At 39.1% G+C, this 18,068-nt stretch overlaps 1 protein-coding gene across 13 annotated transcripts in view; it reads right to left on the reverse strand.

The window, feature by feature from the left end:
- Eya4 (EYA transcriptional coactivator and phosphatase 4) overlaps positions 1-18,068 on the reverse strand; it is a 242,822-nt gene that overhangs the window by 71,724 nt on the left and 153,030 nt on the right. Inside the window, exons 1-2 of one of the 13 annotated variants that reach the window (XM_076928120.1) lie at positions 5,167-5,619; positions 2,680-2,766 (exon numbers count right to left, since the gene is read on the reverse strand). The exons of 10 other annotated variants lie outside the window; for them this stretch is intronic. In XM_076928120.1, the coding sequence (XP_076784235.1) occupies positions 2,680-2,738 (59 nt within the window). In that variant the 5' untranslated portion in view covers positions 2,739-2,766; positions 5,167-5,619. Of the gene's footprint in view, positions 1-2,679; positions 2,767-5,166; positions 5,620-18,068 lie in introns of those variants that run through there. 2 more of the 13 variants (XM_076928118.1, XM_076928119.1) reach the window with 2 other exon arrangements.

Genomic DNA, 18,068 nt, shown 5'->3' on the forward strand with positions numbered 1-18,068 from the left:
CCTACAATGGCACATTATTTTAGTGGAGTACCTATTTAATAAGTGTTTTCACTTAGTAAAAATCCCTGCTTCAGTGTTGACATCATGCATCTGCTTGGTCCGAAAACATGCTAGAGAAAACCATTCTCTTAATAAGAAGCCCATTTCATTTCCAGAAAACATACATTAGAAAGATGTGTATTCGTATTTTCCTCAGAACTTCTGGTCTAGAGGAAAACAGCCTGACACAAGTCAAACTAAAACTGCCTTCCTAAAATATCCCTTTTAAAATCAAGAAGTCAGGCTTATATGGCCTTCCCCTGTCCGCTTGGGCACCTCCCCCTCACAGTGCTCTCAGGCCATTTCAAGCTTCTTCAGGTACCAGGGTCATCTGTAGATATATAGTTTATATAAATGTACAATTACAATCCCTGAAATGCCAAAGCCTTGGTGCCTTTCCCTTCAAACTGTCATTTGGAGTCTGCCTGAATAGTTCTTTTACTGGATAGTCTCAACTTCAGCTGCAACTGGGCCATAGAAGTCCCCACACCTGTGTCCATGCAGATGCTGTGTTTAAGGCATCACGAACCATGTGTTTGACATTTGGCACCTAAATGGATAGCTCTAATGCTTTCCTCAAAGAGCCATGGTGTGGAACTGCACAGTCTGTCTCATTCTGTCCTGCTAAATGCCAATCCTGCACCCTAGTATCCCCCTCTTTGGTGCTACATCCCATAATCTTGCTCACAGTTTCATTGATCTCCCAATACAAAGTGACCCAGTTTCAGGACAGGTTCTGAAGGCAGCAAAAGTCTCCACTGGATTTACACTTCTCAAGAGAAGGCACTGAAATTCTGGCCCCCAGTCTGTTGTAGCTTTTTCTTCTTAATAGGCCTGTGGAGTGTACACATAGTTAAACTCTGCATTAAAATGTTAGGTCTTCACTCTTCTTTTCTGGTAGTGCCAGCATTTGGCACGCTTTCTGATTAGGGGATTTAGGCTGCAGTGTCCTGATTATTATCCTCTATTGATTTAGACTTAACCAATAAAGCTGTGATTCATAAGAAAACCCAGTGGTGGACAATTTATTGTGTCATTTGAAGAAACACTGACAATGTAAGAGGAGAAAATTTTCACCAAGACCCACTTGCTCCTGGATGAAGAGCTACAGGAAGTCAATGCCTGCAGAGAGAAAGAAATGGTTTTCTTCAGGAACAAGCTCCCTGATAGGTTATCCAAGCCCAGGTGGCCAGCACTAAACACATGTATATACTAGCAACCCTATATGGACTCAGTATGTTATACATACACGCGACACACACAGACATACACACACACACACACACACACACACACACACGCACACACACACGCACACCAGTAATAATTACAAAGAGGTCTTGAAGTTCAGAGTCAGAGGGTTAAAAAGAAGAGGCGAAATGATGTGAATACAATACTTGAAGATAAAATTTGAAATAAAAAAGAAACAATAATGAGCTTTTCTTAAGTAAAGCTGATAATAAAAGACACATTAGCAAGGCATCCCATCAGTACAAACTGGGTGAGGGGCCGGTGACTTTTAAGTTCATGACCACTTTTTTGAAAATGTTAATGGGTGTGTACATAGAAATAACTTCTCAGGTTTGCAAGGCTTGCTGAGTGACACAGCCTCTTCCTTACACCGCATCCTCTATTCCTGTCCTCCCTTCACCAAGACACTTTGTATCTTTTTGAAGTTACTCAACTCATTCACTTTGAGAGTTAAGGAGTTAGCAGCTGCCACAGGGAGTCAGACTTGAAATGTGATGAGAAGGCCCTGTGATAAGTGTCTGACCTTAGCAAACAAAAATAAAACTTCTTAGCAAAGGATGGAAACGCTCCAACATCCGGCCCAGAGTGTTCTGTTTTCTTTAATGTAATTGTAGGTACCTTCCATTCTGCTAAAAGCAGTGGTGGAGTTTGTATACAGCAGTGCCAGATGATGTCAAGCAATGTCCCCGCCCTCATTGCCCCTTCCTTAGGACACTGTAATAGGATAGTCTCTACAGAAAAAAAAAAGTCAACAAGCCATCTCAGCAATAGGACCCCATGGCCCATTTCTCATCTGGCGTAATAGTTCGCAGAGCAGATCCAACACAATGCAGCGCCCTTGAAATAAGCAGTAGCTCAGCACTGTCGTCAGTGCCAAAGAGCAAGATGAGAAATGGGGTTGGTATAAATATTCAATTGGGGCGTTATGGCCAATATCCTTGTGCTGTGTGTTTGGTGCAACTCAACACTGCTCCACCTGGTCCTTCCTGGCTCCCTCGTGTCTATCAGGGGCTGGCAGCTGGACGGCAGGCTGAGCTTGGGAGACCTTTTAATTTGCTGTATGATCACGGAGGCAAGCAGAAGGGGAGCTAATGCATGTGCTGGGATTCCATTACAGAGCTGTCTTTTTCTAGGTGAGAGGCACTGTAGCCTAAAGAGAACTTAATGCTTTTGTTTGTTAAGATCCCTTAGGAAATGATTGCAAACACTGGATGTGGAATCAAAAATGCTATGATCCTTCTTCAAGATGGAGGTCTTGACAAAAAAAAATAAGGAAACTAAATGACTAAGTTGTTATACTTATGTGCAACCTTGTAGCTCAGGCTGGAGGAGTTGGGACTTGAACTCACAAAATCTCTGAGAACAACCTAGAACTTTCTGATCTCCTACCTGCAAATTAATAATTTCCAATTATTTTCCAGAGCATGATGACTTTGCAACTTCTCCATGGGTAATACGAATGACAGCTTCTAAAACCTGAAACAGGCATATAAAACGTAGCATGAGAGAAACCTTGGGCCATGGTCTCACTGGTCTCTGCACCCAAGCAGCAATTTAATGGTGTAGACATTGAGATGAGTCCTAGGCATGAGCTTCTGAGAGGAACACAGGGTGTTTTATGTTGAAATCATCTAATGGCTTCTGAAACATTGACAGCAAGGCACCTATCTTGTGAGTCTTGACAATAAAAATGGCTACCTTGCCATTTACTCTAAGGACAGGGACCTTAACAATCTGCAGAAACTTGCCAGTGATGTTGTCTTCCATCAACTACAAAGTAGAGTTAGCCGACTAGAAGGGTGAGGAATGGTCAGGCAATGTGCACAAAAGAAATATTTCTATACAAAGAGTGGTACTACTTATGAACCAAAATTGTCTTTTACTAACATTGACTTGGAGGTGTTATTCCAAACCCTCTTCAATTTAGAATGGGTTGATATTCTAGTACATTCATTGGACCTGTTAAAAAGACTTCAGGTCAAAAGTGCACTGAATAAGTATAATTAATAACATCCTAGCTTGAATTAGCTTACTTTAAATAACCTAAGAGTAATTCTAGAGTCTATGGGGAGTCACAGTCAGGAGACACAAAGCTTATCTTGACTGTTGCACATCTCCTGTAATTCACAGATTATTAAGTGGAAGATGAAGCTGGCTGTTCATGCTTTGACACCATTAGAAAGTCAAGGAGCCAACTCCAGTTAAACTATTATAAATCGGAGCCATCTATTTTCAAATTGTATAGCATTTCTTCTAAACTTTCCATCTTCCTTGTCTTGTCTTTATGCTTAGCTAGCTTTAGTTTAAACAGGAACAAAATTGCAACATTTTAACTTTATCTTTCAGGGTCATGCTTCCCTCAGGAGAACCTTTTTTTTTTTTTTTTGGTAATTCTGGCACTGACTGATTCAACTAAGCCAGGTCTTCCTTCCTTAAGATTAAGTCTTTCTGTCTCTCACACAGCCGTTCCCAGATTCCTAGTTACTGACTCAGGACATCACACATGACGCCTTCATTCTTTGACTTTGTCTTCTAAGTGATTCCCCTCCTCCCAGAATTCCAAGTGCTCTCCACCCCTCGTTATACTTGCTCTTACCCAACCGGGTCTAATGCATCTCCAGATTAAACTGGATACACTTTGTTCTTTTTCCTGAAACATGGTTTTCCCAGCTGCCCTCTATAATTCTTAGGTCCCTTTTGTTCCAAGATTTCTTTCTCTGCCATCTTTACTTGAAACAGCAATCTACAACAGTATAGCTGCCAACCGGCTCCTTACCCTGTCTTATTCTTCTTTATGTGAACTATCTCCCTGACATATTTTATATTTGTTAATTCTGTCTTCTATCCCTCCCGCCCCCCACCAGAATGTACATGGGGACAGGGAGATTTTCTTCATTGATGTATCTCTAAAAGCTTGAATTGAGTTTTGTGCTAAATTAACATTTGGTGGATGAACAAACAACAATTCCAGAAACATCACTATAACTACTTAGGTAGATTTGGTTATTTCATCTTATCATACGGCCCCATAATTATTAGGTTTTAAAAATGATTTATTTTTATTTTACGCATATGAGTGATTTGCCTGGATTGCATGTATGTGCACCTGCATGCAGTACTCAAGAAGGAGAAAAGAGGGAGTTGTATCCCCTTGATCTGGAGTTATACAAGGTTGTATGCTTCCTGTGTGTGATGGGCACTTTGGGTTCTTTGCAAGAGTAGCAACAAGTGGTCTTAGCTGCTAAACCATTTCTCCAGTCCCAATGTTAAAACTTTTCTGTAGGTGCTGGAGAGATGGCTCAAAGGTTAAGAGTACTTGGTGTGCTTGTAGAGGATCTGACTTGTAAACTCAGCAACCACATTGGGTGGCTCACAGCTCCCTGTAACTCCAGCTCCAAAGGTTCTGGTCCCTCCCTTTATCTGGCTTCTTTAGGTACCTGCATTCATGTGCATGTACACATGAGTGTTCTCTGTCTCTGTCTCTGTCTCTCTCTGTCTCCCTGTCTCTCTCTCTCTCTCTTTCTCATACACACACACACACACACACACACACACACACACACACACACACAGTACTGATTTTCTGAGATAAGAATTAGCTCCCTGCCCTTTCTCCCCTCCAAGTGTTAGGGGACAGAAAGCTTGAACAGGTGACAGATTTTATGCAACTACCCACTGGTATAGTTTTCATCACAACCCAATTACAAATTCTGCAATAAAATCCATAAAGGTGCTCCACAGGGTAGTTGTTTCCTAACTACTAATCTGATGTGGGGTGTTGTTCGGGTCTGTCCCTTCCCCTTTATTCTTTCTCTGACTTCACTTTGTCATCTGTCAGCATCAGGGACTTCTCAGACTGCACCCTCCCCGGTTTACCTTAGGTGGTGAGCTTCACTGACTTGTCACACACTCATTCCATTTCCATTTCCTTTGAGATTACCTGAAGAATCTTGAGTTTGTACAGTTATTCATCTCTCACTACCAAAGACCAATGCTTCTATGGAATTAATTTAGTATCGGTTCTAGAAAACGGAAACCTAATTGTTCTTCCAAGTCAGTGGTTGTTTCAGGAATCACCATCAGGTAACTCAGTCTGTGCCAATGGAAGCTAAGGGTTCACTGGAGATCAAGTGGGGTCATCTTTGTTCTTAGGCAAGACGTTTCTGTCTCAAACTGTCTCTTGTCTAGATGGGAATGAGGACCTCACAGCCCCCATTTCTACTTCCTATTGTCATTGTTCTCATGAGGGGAGTAAGAGACAGAAGGGTGATGGAACCAGGGGAGGGTGGGGCAGAAGGAGACAAAGGAGACTGTTTCTGTGATGAGATCACTGTGCTCCTGGGTCAGCTATTGGAGGCAGACTCACCTCTGGAATTCTGGATATGTGAGCAACATGTAACAATCACTCACTGTTCAAAGCTGGGGGAGTCAGTTTCTCCATTACTTGCATTTGAAAACATTTAAAGGGATACAGCTGTTCTTCCTTGGTTTCTTGATGTCAGGTTTGGCCATTAATTTCCAGATTTCTTTAGGGACATTCGAGCTATCTTAACCTTTTTATGTCTTTACATTGCAAACTAAGCCATTCATTTTATCTCATTCAAAGTAAGCACTCTTTTGGGGAAACTACAAGTATTTATGTTTTCATATTTGGTTATGTATTGTTTTTGTTATTTGTTTTCTAACCAATTCCAAGTCTTTTATTTGTCCTCTTTTCTGAACACAAATCCATACCTTTAATTCCTCCAATTTTATACTGGTTGCCTTCAAGGATTTTTCTGATTCTTCTAATTTCATACATTTACAGCTAAACTTATTATCAGCTTCCTCTCTGTCTCTGTCTCTGTCTCTCTCTCTCTCTCTCTCTCTCTCTCTCAAACACACACACACACACACACACACACACACACACACACACGCGCACACATACGCACACTCATTCATATTTAAATGACTTATTAGATCGAACATGCAGATTCAATCTTTCCTCAGTTTATTTATATCATTATTGATTTTGCCTAAATTCTACAGTACTCATTCCTTTGGTCCTAATTACAGTCTATATAAATTCTTACTAATTATTCATATGAACCATTTTAGGAGACTACAAGATCATGCTTAGTTTTTACTGGGCACCTACCTTTCCCTAAGTGCACACCTCCAATGGATGCTGTCACCAGATCCTGATGAAACAGCATAAGCACTGCTCCCTCTTTGTCCTTTTGTCCTCTCTGTACCTCATCCCCCGCTGGATCATGGGATTTTTCTTTCCTCAAATTCATCCACAAACAATGCACCTCCTCCTTAAATTACTCCCCTGCCCAGTGTTAAAGAAAGAGCCACTCTATTGTTCCAAATCGAACATCTAATGAGTAGTTTCTACATTTTTACTTCAAAGTTAAGAGATATAAAAAAGTGGCATGGGATTTTTAAAATGTTATTTTATGTGAATAGATATGTTGCTTGCATGTGTATTTGTGCGCAGAGCATGTCAGATCCCTTAGAACTAGTTACAAATGGTTATAAGCTATTGGGAATTAAATCTGGGTCTTAGGGAAGAGACCACCTGATCCACCTGCCTACACTTCTATTAGAGCTATTGAGTTAATTTTAACCTGTATTAGTAAATAAAATTCTGTAAAACGTATGTTTGTTTAATTTTCACTGTTGGGGTACAGAAAATGTTCTTGAACTCAGAGTTAATGAATTAATTCAGGTTTGTTGAGACAATGTCTTGTTCTGTTTGTCAGGCTTGCTTTGAATTCAACACAACCTCCTGGCTCAGCTTCAGGAGTGCCAACATTACAGGAGTGAGAAAACTATGATTGATTTAAGCTCAGAAATGGCACGTTTAAAATAAATGAATATAGTAGTCTGCTGATCTCATGACTTTATTTAAGACACTACCTTGGAAACATATGTTAAAAAATCAGATATTTTCTCAAAGCTTTTAATGCTACAACATTTTTCCCTTGCAGAAATATGGATTGCTTGTTTTTCTATTGTGTTGTAGATAATTTCATGCCTTTATTAATTGTTTTTGTCAAATACCGGATTGTGTAGGCCCTTGTACTTTTTTTTTTTTTTTTTTTTTTTTTTTTTTTTTTTGTCAACAAGATTGACAAATTATCCGTACTTTCTGAGGCTTGTGTTTTAGTGTGGCATATGGGGAGAAAATTGAATTTACTTCCATCACAATTGCTACTGGCATTGGATATTTTTGCCATGGGTTATCTCTTTATTCATATATATGACTGTTGATGGTACCCTTCAAACCTGAGTGCTATTGATAAAATCATACCCAAATACCCCTGGGAGATGTGGCTCTGGTGTTTATACAGCTTTATAGCGAGGCATAATTAATATCAGAACTTAGATGGATGGATTAAAGAGGGCAAGGTACTCAGACCTGTGAGGTGGGTAATTCTCATACTTCTGCTGAGAATATCAGGGTAACTAATGTGCATGGCAGGGCTGTGGTAGTCAGGAAAGTTGAAAATGTGTTTGTATTACTAATGATTACAATACCACTTTTCAAGTTTCCATTAGTACATTTTAAAGTATTGACACCCATTTATGCCTTTGGTACAAATGTTGAAGTTTCAGCCTTTGGTCCCTTCCCGCCCCTCTCTGCTTAGCTCCTCCCCTCACTCTTGCAAGTTTCATGTGACCACTCAGGAAGCTCTGGCATCTTAGCGGTTCCATTTACCTTCCGTATTCCCTCCCCTCTCACCTATTCCCACAGCAGGGGAAGATCTGCACTTCTGCTAACCAGATTGCCTCTGGGATTTCGAGCAGTCTGGCAGTAGGCATGGAGAGATGGCAAACTTGCTGCTAAGCCACCCTGTCAGGAATTCCACTCCAGCAGCATAATCAGTGTAGAAGAACGGACCAATTTGCCAAGGGCCAGGCAAGTCAGATAGGGACTGGGGAAGTCAAAGGGGTTTCTGGAGAGAGGAATAAAGGCTCAGGGGAACAGAATGCTCGCTCATCTTAGTTAGAGGAATATTTTAAAAGTGTATAATTTTTTATTTAACACTGCCTCATTGGAATGTTTGAAATGTTAGTTCACAAAATGTTTCTTTATTAAACACACATGTTCTGACACTTAAAATGCTTAACTAAAACTTGTGTTTCACAATAAATGCTGAATAGATTCCTTGCACCAAATCCCCAGATTTCTCCTTTCTGTTTAAACCGCAGAAAAATTAGCCTATTAACATTGTTTATTTGTCAGAGCAAAGAATTACAAAAAAAAAAAAAAATTCACCTAGAAAGAAATTCATAAACACAAAGGAATGCTGTATGGTGGCTACAAAAAATAGATAGGTTTACATGATTAGTATAATAAAAGTATAAAATGTAACATTAGATAAAAACACAAGATGGAATTATATTTACCATTTTTATAGATCTATGGATTTTAAAATCCCCAGAACTGTGTTTGATAAGAATATAACATAAGATACATTGTTTCTAAGTTAATAAATATTTAGTAAGATACATTAACAATTTCATGGGAATGATGATTTCTAAGCTCAGGATAATGTTTTTCTTAAAGAGAAAGAATGTCTCAGGATACACATCTATCCTTACAGACTCCCTCTTACTTACATATAAGATCTAAAAGAAACAGAAAAATAATTTATAGGTTGAAAATGAGTTACGAATATACTTACCTGTTTGAGATATCACAATAGAAAAAGAAATGGGAAACATTTTAAAACTCAGACACTATCCCTTTTGAAGCAAAGAACATTATTACTAAAATGACTTGACATTTTTAAATACAAAACTAAAGATAGAAGTGTTAGAATTGCAGATACACAACAGCTTTAAACTTCACTATAGTGAGAAATCACTTCTCATTTGTCACTGAGTGGCTCTATTTCCTTTCCTACTTTAATTCTTCATCTGTGACGTTATGAACACTGGGGAAGCACGAGGCTGTTCATAGCTTTATCCTGCTTAAGCTATCATGGATACGGTTCAACTCTTAGCTGTCCCTATAGGCCAAACGTCTTTTCAAGCTGACCTGTTCTTGTTCACAGTTAGCTCTTAGCAAAAGAATCAATAAACATGTCTCCATCCTATCCCATAATATGATTCCCACATTTCAGGAAAGTCTGGGCTCTGCAATTCCTTTACTCTCAGTGTCACTTAGAAGCCAGGAAGGGTCACTCAAATACAAGGATACGAAAATGATGAATAGCGTGACCTCTCTCAAGAATCTGCGTCGAATAAAACATACTGTGACCCAATTTTAGACAGATGGAACAAGTCCAAAACCTCATGGTTTGCCACAAGCTCCATGTATTAAACCTTATCCTGATGTGATATTACTTGATTTATTTAGATTCCCTGGCGTGTTTGATTAATATGCTGGCCATCTAACTACCTCTCCCTGACTTCTATGTAATATTTGGATAGACAAAGTAGCTAAGCTACTTTGAATGGTATTTCTAGTGGATATGATTCCAGTTGCTATTATAATCAGAATGTGGAGGTAACAGCAATAACTCTTCTGTATGATTACTGCTTGGTGCTTCCACAGGCAAGCAAGCAGGCAGTAAAGGCAGAAATATCACTCTCATATTGGTCTGCTTTTGTATGATTGACATGTTTTTTTACTTGTCTTCACTGGAACCATGCACTGCCGAAGGACAAATCAAACAGAAGAACAAAGTGTCTGCCTATCTTCATGCAAAGAAGCCTCACTTGGAGAGCAAGCTGTAGTAAATGCAGTAAGAAGAAATGCAAGCCAGATAAAGCTGTGGCTAGTCCTGTATATCAAGTTCAGCTTCTGAACTGTGGCAGGGTCTGCTCTTCTTGGATTAAACTGAGCGTCATGAGAAAGAGAATTGGGGTAGTCTCTGATGCTCCTTCCAGGACTAACATGAACTGTGACAGTTTCCATGTCATTCCGATGCAGCCAAACCCTAGAGAAAGCTCTCTAGCTTACAGTCACCTCAGGGATAGCTGTCACCAGGTTAGCAAAATAGATTTGAGTGGAGGCAGGGAGTTTACATAAGCGCTCAAGTTGTTCAATGTCATCAATGTCTTTTCTTTTAAAACTGTTACGATAAAAAGACAATTTAAGAATATCCTGTTGTAACCTTGGGGCTAGGGGGATGGCTCAGCAGTTAAGAGTGCTTTATGCCCTTTTGGGGGACCACAGATTATTTCCTTGGTCCCAGGAAATACACCCAGGTCAGGAGTAATTTAGGCTCTAAGGGATCTGGCACCCTCTTCTGATCTTCACAGGCATGTGTTCATACACACACACACACACACACACACACACACACACACTTTAAAATTAAATACATATTTTTAAAAGTCCACTGGAGCATGCAACAAGAGAACATACTCTGAGGGTCTGATGCTACAACTCGGCCTCATGTTTTCCTAAATGAATACACAACTTGGTTTAGTTCGCTGTTCAATTTTCTTCTGTATACAAAACCAAGAAACTAGTTCCTGTGCTGCCTGACAGGGATGATGGAGTAAAGACAGAAGTGTATTAGAAAGAGATCATTGAAGTGTAAGTTGGATGCAGAATACTGTTATTTGTGATATCCGTGCTAAGTTCAAAGGCAATAATAACATTTTCCAGAAGGCAGCCCGTCGTATACGGCCATCAGTCCTCACTGGCATGATTTCTCATGTGCTATAGATCAATTGCCTCAGGGATGGCGATGGCAAGTCAGTGTTAGTTTCTTTACCACAGAGATGAGTGAGCGAGAAATACGACTTAAATTATGAGAAGAGTTTGCCTAATCAATTGTGGAGTGGTTTTGTTTGTTTGTTCTGAGACAGGTTCTCACTGGATAGCCCTGGCTAACCTAAACATGTAATGTAGAATAGGCTAGCCTCACACTCCCAGAGATCCTTCTGCTTCCTCTCCCAGGTGCTGAGATTACAGATGTGTGTCATTATGCCTTTGGCACATAAAAGTCTTGATTTTTTATTCTTCTTATTTACATCCACAAAGTACAGCCCTGTTCTATTATTTATAATGTAGAGTTATTTGCCCAGATGCATCCATGAAGCTTCTCCAGTGCAATAAATCAGCTCCAAAAATGTAATCCCCATAGCTTACACTTACTATTCTCTTCTTTGCACTTACAAAAAGGAACACACTCAATGTGGCCCTAAGCAAGATTGCAGCAAAAAAAAAAAAAAATTCTCTTCTGAGTTTTCAATGTTTTTACTAATTAATCCATCCATTCATCCATCCATCCATCCACCCATCCATCCATCTATTCATAGGCATCTTGTTTAGTGCCCTCTTATGCCAGCCTGAGTACCAGAGAAACAAGATGAAGAATTCTGTGTGTGTCCTTATGACGTTGAAATTCCTTACCGTGCCCTGGCTGCCTGCATTGCTCCTCTATACTGCTTTTCTTTCTATATGACAGAAATCAGGTTAGGCAGTTTCAATTTGATTCTTCTTTCACCCCAAAGAGGAGAACAGGAAGAAACTTTATGATTTATTTCCATATTGTTTTGCTTCTTATAACTTTCTTCATGCATGACCAAAGCACTTCATTTACTTTTGAATGTTTATCTGAAATCTATTTATCAGAGGCATAGTGAGGTGTACTAAGCTGTATAATCAAGAATCCATTTCTAACATGAAAGTTCACAGTGTGACTAGGAAGATCATTCGAATGATCATATGTGAGAAATGATGCCAGATCCTGCATCATAGAGGATGGGTAGTGATGAGTATATTCTGGGGTTGCTAAGAAACAAAATCATCGATGTCCTATGAAAGATAACGACAAATAACAAAAGAGAGTCTTAAGTAAAAGCACAATATATTGCAGTGGAATATTATGAGCATGGAAAATGAGTTTCCACTCCAAAATAGAACATTTTGGGAATGGCATGTTTTCATGTCACCAGAGCAAATCTGAATGTCACACAAGTGAAAGAGTTACCCCTCCTTCCTCAGTCACTGGCTGCAGATTGTTGGGTTTCCAGAACCATGCCTAGAATCTCAGAATTTAAGGAACCGATGAAAGGAACAGCCAAACACTATGTATCCCTACCCCCTTTTAAAGACGAAAACAGCATTCTCCATGTGGCCATAAGTAGAACAGTAACAGTTTACGGTCAGAGACAAGAAGGCCAAGCCAGTGTCACACTGCTACATTCACACTGAAGAAAATGACTTGGGAGCCTTGCCAGCAAATCCTTATTTCTTCAGAAATGATTGCTCCCAGATGAACCCTCTTCACCATTTTTGAAGTATATTTCAAATATATATATTTATATTATTCTAGCCAGTGAGTGGAAATTGATAAACTTTGTTAACTTTCTACCACTGGGATATATCCACAGATCATAATTTATCTCTCTCCTGCTCTGTGTATGTGGTGTGTGCATGTGTGCATGTTCTTGTGTGTGTACTGCATGGGCACATGCGTGGGTGTGCACTTGAAGGTAAGGTTGACATTGACGTTGGGCACTTCCTTTGTTGCTCTTATTTTATGAGATAGGATCTCTCAGTGAACCTGGAGCTCATTGATTCAAGAAGACTGGTTATCTGGCAGCCCCGCCCCCTTGCTCTTGCTGTCTCTCCCAAAGATGAGGCTACATAAGTAAGCGCTGGCACAGTGGAAATTTTTAAACTGTGTATGGGGGATCTGAACACAGGTTCTTGTGCCTCAATCCCCTCAATGATTCCTCCTTATATCTATTTGGTCTTCTTATTTATACAACTGTGCCCAGTTTCTGTAGCACTATTTCCCTGGCTGATACGTTCAATACAGAAAGTGCTCATATTGAAAAAAACTTTCCATTTGTGCTTCAGGTTTCATATAATTTATAGGTAGACTGGATTTTCAGTTCCTGTATTATATATTAAAGTATATAATGTACACTAGTGTTTTCCATGTCTATATAGCTTACAACATGTTGAAAAACACCCAAGTAAGGTCTAAATCAAGATTGAAAACTACAAAAGGGAAAAAATGGGTAAATGTTTTTTTCTCCTGATCATTTCCCCCCCCATTGGAACATATGTTCAATGTTACAGAAAAAAAATGCCACAGTATAATGCCAAAAATAACTTCCATTAAGCATGCATAGTTTTGAACAATTAGTGTATATGTGGTACTGTGGCGAGCATTGTGGGGACGGGAGATTTGTGTGACGTCTCACAGTCTGAGCATTGTGCATAACAAAGCTGAAGGATCAGCCACAGCTGTTGCATTCCCCTGGTTTAAAAAAAAAAAAAAAGCAAGAGAGCCAGTGCTCAGAGCCACACTGGTAGGGCAGGCTCTTCCCAACACACCCCCAACTGTGCATTCCAGACTGTCGTGCAGGGAGGGCTTGACTTTGCAGAGTTCTGGTAGGTAAGATGTAGGTTCTGAAAGCACAATCATTCATGCCAGCTGCTAAGGATGAGGAGCTAAATAAAGCTCCCAGGCAACAGAAACGTCAGGATGTGCTACCTCTGTAGCACCCGTGTGGAAGCTGGCAAACACAAGGTACAGGGAAGAAGCTCATGACTTTTAACTTAACCTGAAAACAAAGAGAAGACTATGAAGGATATTTGGTTTTTGAGGCAGGAATACCGTGCACTGCCTACAATACAGATCGATGCATTAAATTTCACGGAGCACAGAGCTCATAAAAGCCCTGTACACACACACACACACACACACACACACACACACACACACACACACACACACACAGTGGTTTAAAAGCCTCTCTGTAAAAAGATCCAAATTTAATTGTGAAGCTTGGCTCTTCATACTCTTTTGTGATTTTAGGCAAGTAGTTAACTTCTCTGATTCTTGACTTTGATCATTTGATTATTGACCAATCAATGAATTCATGTCTGTGAAATATGGTTTTCTTTTCTCTCCATGGGTACGACACAGCTCATGGAGAGAAAGGAAAGAGACCCCAAGTGTTACCAAGGAGTGAGGGCTAGTTTTGGATCTCCTGCAATGCCCTCAAATACTGTGCAAACAGTATTTGTTCTCCATTTTCCATGAACTCCACAATGGATACATTCTAAGTGACTTCTGGATGCCTTTCTCTGGAATGTACTTATTTTTATATTTAATTTTCAAATGCTATATCTTATTGCTGCAAAAATCAAATCAAGATAATAATCTCAGATGCTACAAGCATCAGGACAGGAACAATGACAACTAACACATAGCTCTTCAGTTTTCCACATGAACAACAGGTGTCAAGCATGTGACTAAACCCATCTATACACTCACGGTGACATAACTACACTGCACAGCTGGCCCTAAACATCAGTATTCACAAGCCTCATGAAGTTCAGTTCGAATCCCAGAATGAGATGGTATTTTCCCCATCCCCCCATTTATGTATATGCCGAGTTTTGGTGTGTTGTTTGTTTGTTTTGTTTTGTTTTGTTTGGAGTAGTGGATTTCTAAAGACAAGCAATTTTATCTTAAGTGAATGTGTACTGTGTTTATTGCCAAGAAAATTATAATAATCAGGATTGGTTTCATTGTTATCAATGAAAACATATAGGCATTTGGTTTTATACACATGTGGATTTTTTTTTTCAATGATATCATTTAAGTACACACAATGCTTTATCTTTTCCATGTGATGAGAACAACACAATGTTCCTGTTTCTTAACTCCCATATTTGCACAAAGACCTGAAATAAGCTCTTTTTTTTTTTTTTTTTCCTCCTTAACTGACTCCAGTTAAAGAATTAGGAAAGGCCTTGCCTTTTTCTTTGGGTCATTCTCTGAGTTAAGCTGAAGTTAGGAAAGGGCATTGATTTCCTGTAGTATGACGCTCCCATGGCCTTGCCATACCATTTTATGTGCAAGTCTGTTCCTTCTTCTTAATAAGTTTCTAGAGATGGCTTATCTTGCTTAGGGCCTGAAACATTCATTAGTCAACCAATGGGGGGGGGTGGGAAACAACCAATTACCCACAAAGTAGCAGTCACTATTCTGAGCAGAAGATAGCAGTGTACAAGAAGAAGAATATGACAACTTCTTTCTTGGCAAATATTATAAAAAAGCTGTGCTAGAGAGGAACATAAACTATTAAGTGTCATGTGACATGCTATCATGCAAATAATTCTAAATTTTACGGTAAATTACTCGTAGCATACTGTAAGGTATACAGCTCAGATAGAAAGTTAGTGTTCAGTACTCTAAATGTACATACATATTTACATATGCATACATACATACCAGAATTCCAACATAGTCAGTATTATTTCAAAGAATATGAAGAGATGGGCCAGTCAGTATTATTTCAAAGAATATGAAGAGTGTGTTTATATCTAAACACAATCATTCTGACTTTAGCTTAATCAAGTGACTTTAGCTTAATCTTTTTCTAGAAAGAACACAAACTACGTTATTGACAACTGATTCAAAAGTGTATCCTGGTATTGCATTTTTGCATGTTTAAAAATGAAATTTCACATTATTTGTAACACAAATAATAGCTGCGTCCCGCTCCAGGGGTATGTGTTGCCACTCTCTGACTTCCTGCTGCCTCAGGACAAGGCACCTGACACTTCTTAGAATCTTTTCCCATAGAACAGAATTTTTATTCCAAAGACCAAAAGTAGGTGTTCAAAAAAAAAAATATGGCATTGAGAATCATCTGTCTTCTATAATCACACTATAAAATGAAACCAACATCAAACAGCATTGGGCTTCTTGTACGTAAGAGTGATAATAAAGTGTGTCAGACGGTGCAGCACACAGCCTAACCACAGGACACACTCTGTCTTCTGGTTGGCTGAGGAGGGCAGAGGGTCAAAGAGTGGGGGTTGGGGCTGCTGAGGGGAGCCTGGCAGAAGACAGGGCTTAGGTCTCAGCTCTGTGTCTAAGGCTCCAACTCCAGCCCTGATACTTTGATCTTCCAACACCCTCTATTTCCCCCCGGATTTAAAACGAAAGGAGGTAGAAGCCAACAAGGAGAAAGGTGAATCATCACTTGGGGGTAATAATTTAACCAAGTTATTAGGGGATTGATGTCTGCTTTCATGAGGACTGTGGGGGAATAGAAGGAGGAGAGGCTATGCCTACACAGGCAAGGTAGGGAGCTTTCATGGGACTGGGGGACTCAAGTGATGAAGAGAATGAATTAACATCTTCATATTTCAGTCAGGAAATGAAGGGGAATGCCATCAGAGTCTAACTGTGCCTTTTCCTTTGTAAAATTTTGCCAGTATTCATATAAACTGCAATTCTTTTAAGAACTTGCTCATTGAGAAGTATATAAGTTCCTGAGACAAGCTAAATATATGTCACATTCAGTAACAGTTTCTTAAAATAGTGTGTTTTCTCCCTGCACTCATCATTCTGTGGAACTTACTCTAAAGTTTAAATCAAAATTGCATTTTGTGTTTAAGAAACGCTGAACTGGGTACAGTGGTTCACAACTGAAATCCCAGCCTTCAGGAGAGAGAGGCAGAACAGTACAAGTTTTACATAACAGAATATTTACAAATTAGAATATGATGTTTTTTTTTAAGGTTAAAGAACATTCTAATTTACCTCCTGATAATATGAATATGGTTCTAATGCATATTAAAATGTTATGTAGCTTTTAAATATGAGGAGATTCATTTACAACAATATTCATGAACCTAGAAGATAGGATACTAAATGAAATGGGAGCAGAACAAATCGTTGTAAAATCTCTCTTACATGTTTTAAATTGTTGATTAGAAAGAGAAAACTGATAACCTGGAAGGTGATGTGGCTGAAAGAATAGAGTGGTGATTATACAGGAAGAATAAACCCAGAAATCTAGTGTATACCATGAAGACTATCTTTAGCAGTATTGTATCTTACTAGAAGTTTGCTAAGATTATAAATTCTAAGTGCTCAATCCACTGCCAAACCAAACAACAACAAGCAAAATGAAAGAACATCCTTCTTGGTTATTTCAATGGCTACTAAAAAGTACAGATATCATACTTTTAAAGTATTTCAAACCCAACTATAACATAGCATGTTGCTAACATTTGAACACAAGAAGCAGCTCAGTGGTGGGGTACTTCTGTAGATTTTCAAGGCTTTGAACTTAATTCCAGAATGCTGTGGGAAGTAGCTTTGAGAAAGCTAGTAACATAGAGCTACCAACCTCTGTAGATTCAATTTGTTTAATTAATTTAATATGATAAAGGTATACATCAGTGCTTATCTAAGTGCCCCAATAAGTCTGCATGAGTTCCCTTCTGAAAAAAATGCAAGAAAAAATAAAACCACAATGTGCTGTTGTGTCCTATTAGTGTTTATTTCTTTTCCTAAATATAAGTCTACTACATGAGGATGCAATTCATGTTAAAATATAAGTAGATTCTTCCATATAAAACATGCACCAACCTGAAGTACATTGTGCCTTGTTATAATTATTCTGTTTTGTTTTGTTGAGAGTTGCTGTTTCCTTGAATTTAGAAAGAAAAGGGGTGTTATGATCCCTTTTATAATTAGGAAATGTATTAATCCAACCTCTTGTATTGAACTACTTAAGTTTGTCATTGAAACTTAAATTCACTTTCTCACCTCATTTTATCACACGTTTTAACGAAGCCACATGGCTAAGTAATCAGAGCAGACAGTTCTTACTTAAAGGGAAGACTTTCCTCTCAAGAGGTTGATGGTTAGTCCTGTTGAGAGAGTCAGTGTGTGTTAGGCTGAGAGAAGACTGGATTAGAGATTGAAGGAGAAGAAGAGGTAGAATGGTCAGTCTGGAACAGCCCTGGACTTGGAATCACACTTGCTGTTACTTATTCT

Source organism: Arvicanthis niloticus, chromosome 30 (genome assembly GCF_011762505.2).
Source record: "Arvicanthis niloticus isolate mArvNil1 chromosome 30, mArvNil1.pat.X, whole genome shotgun sequence".
Lineage (NCBI taxonomy): Eukaryota > Metazoa > Chordata > Mammalia > Rodentia > Muridae > Arvicanthis > Arvicanthis niloticus.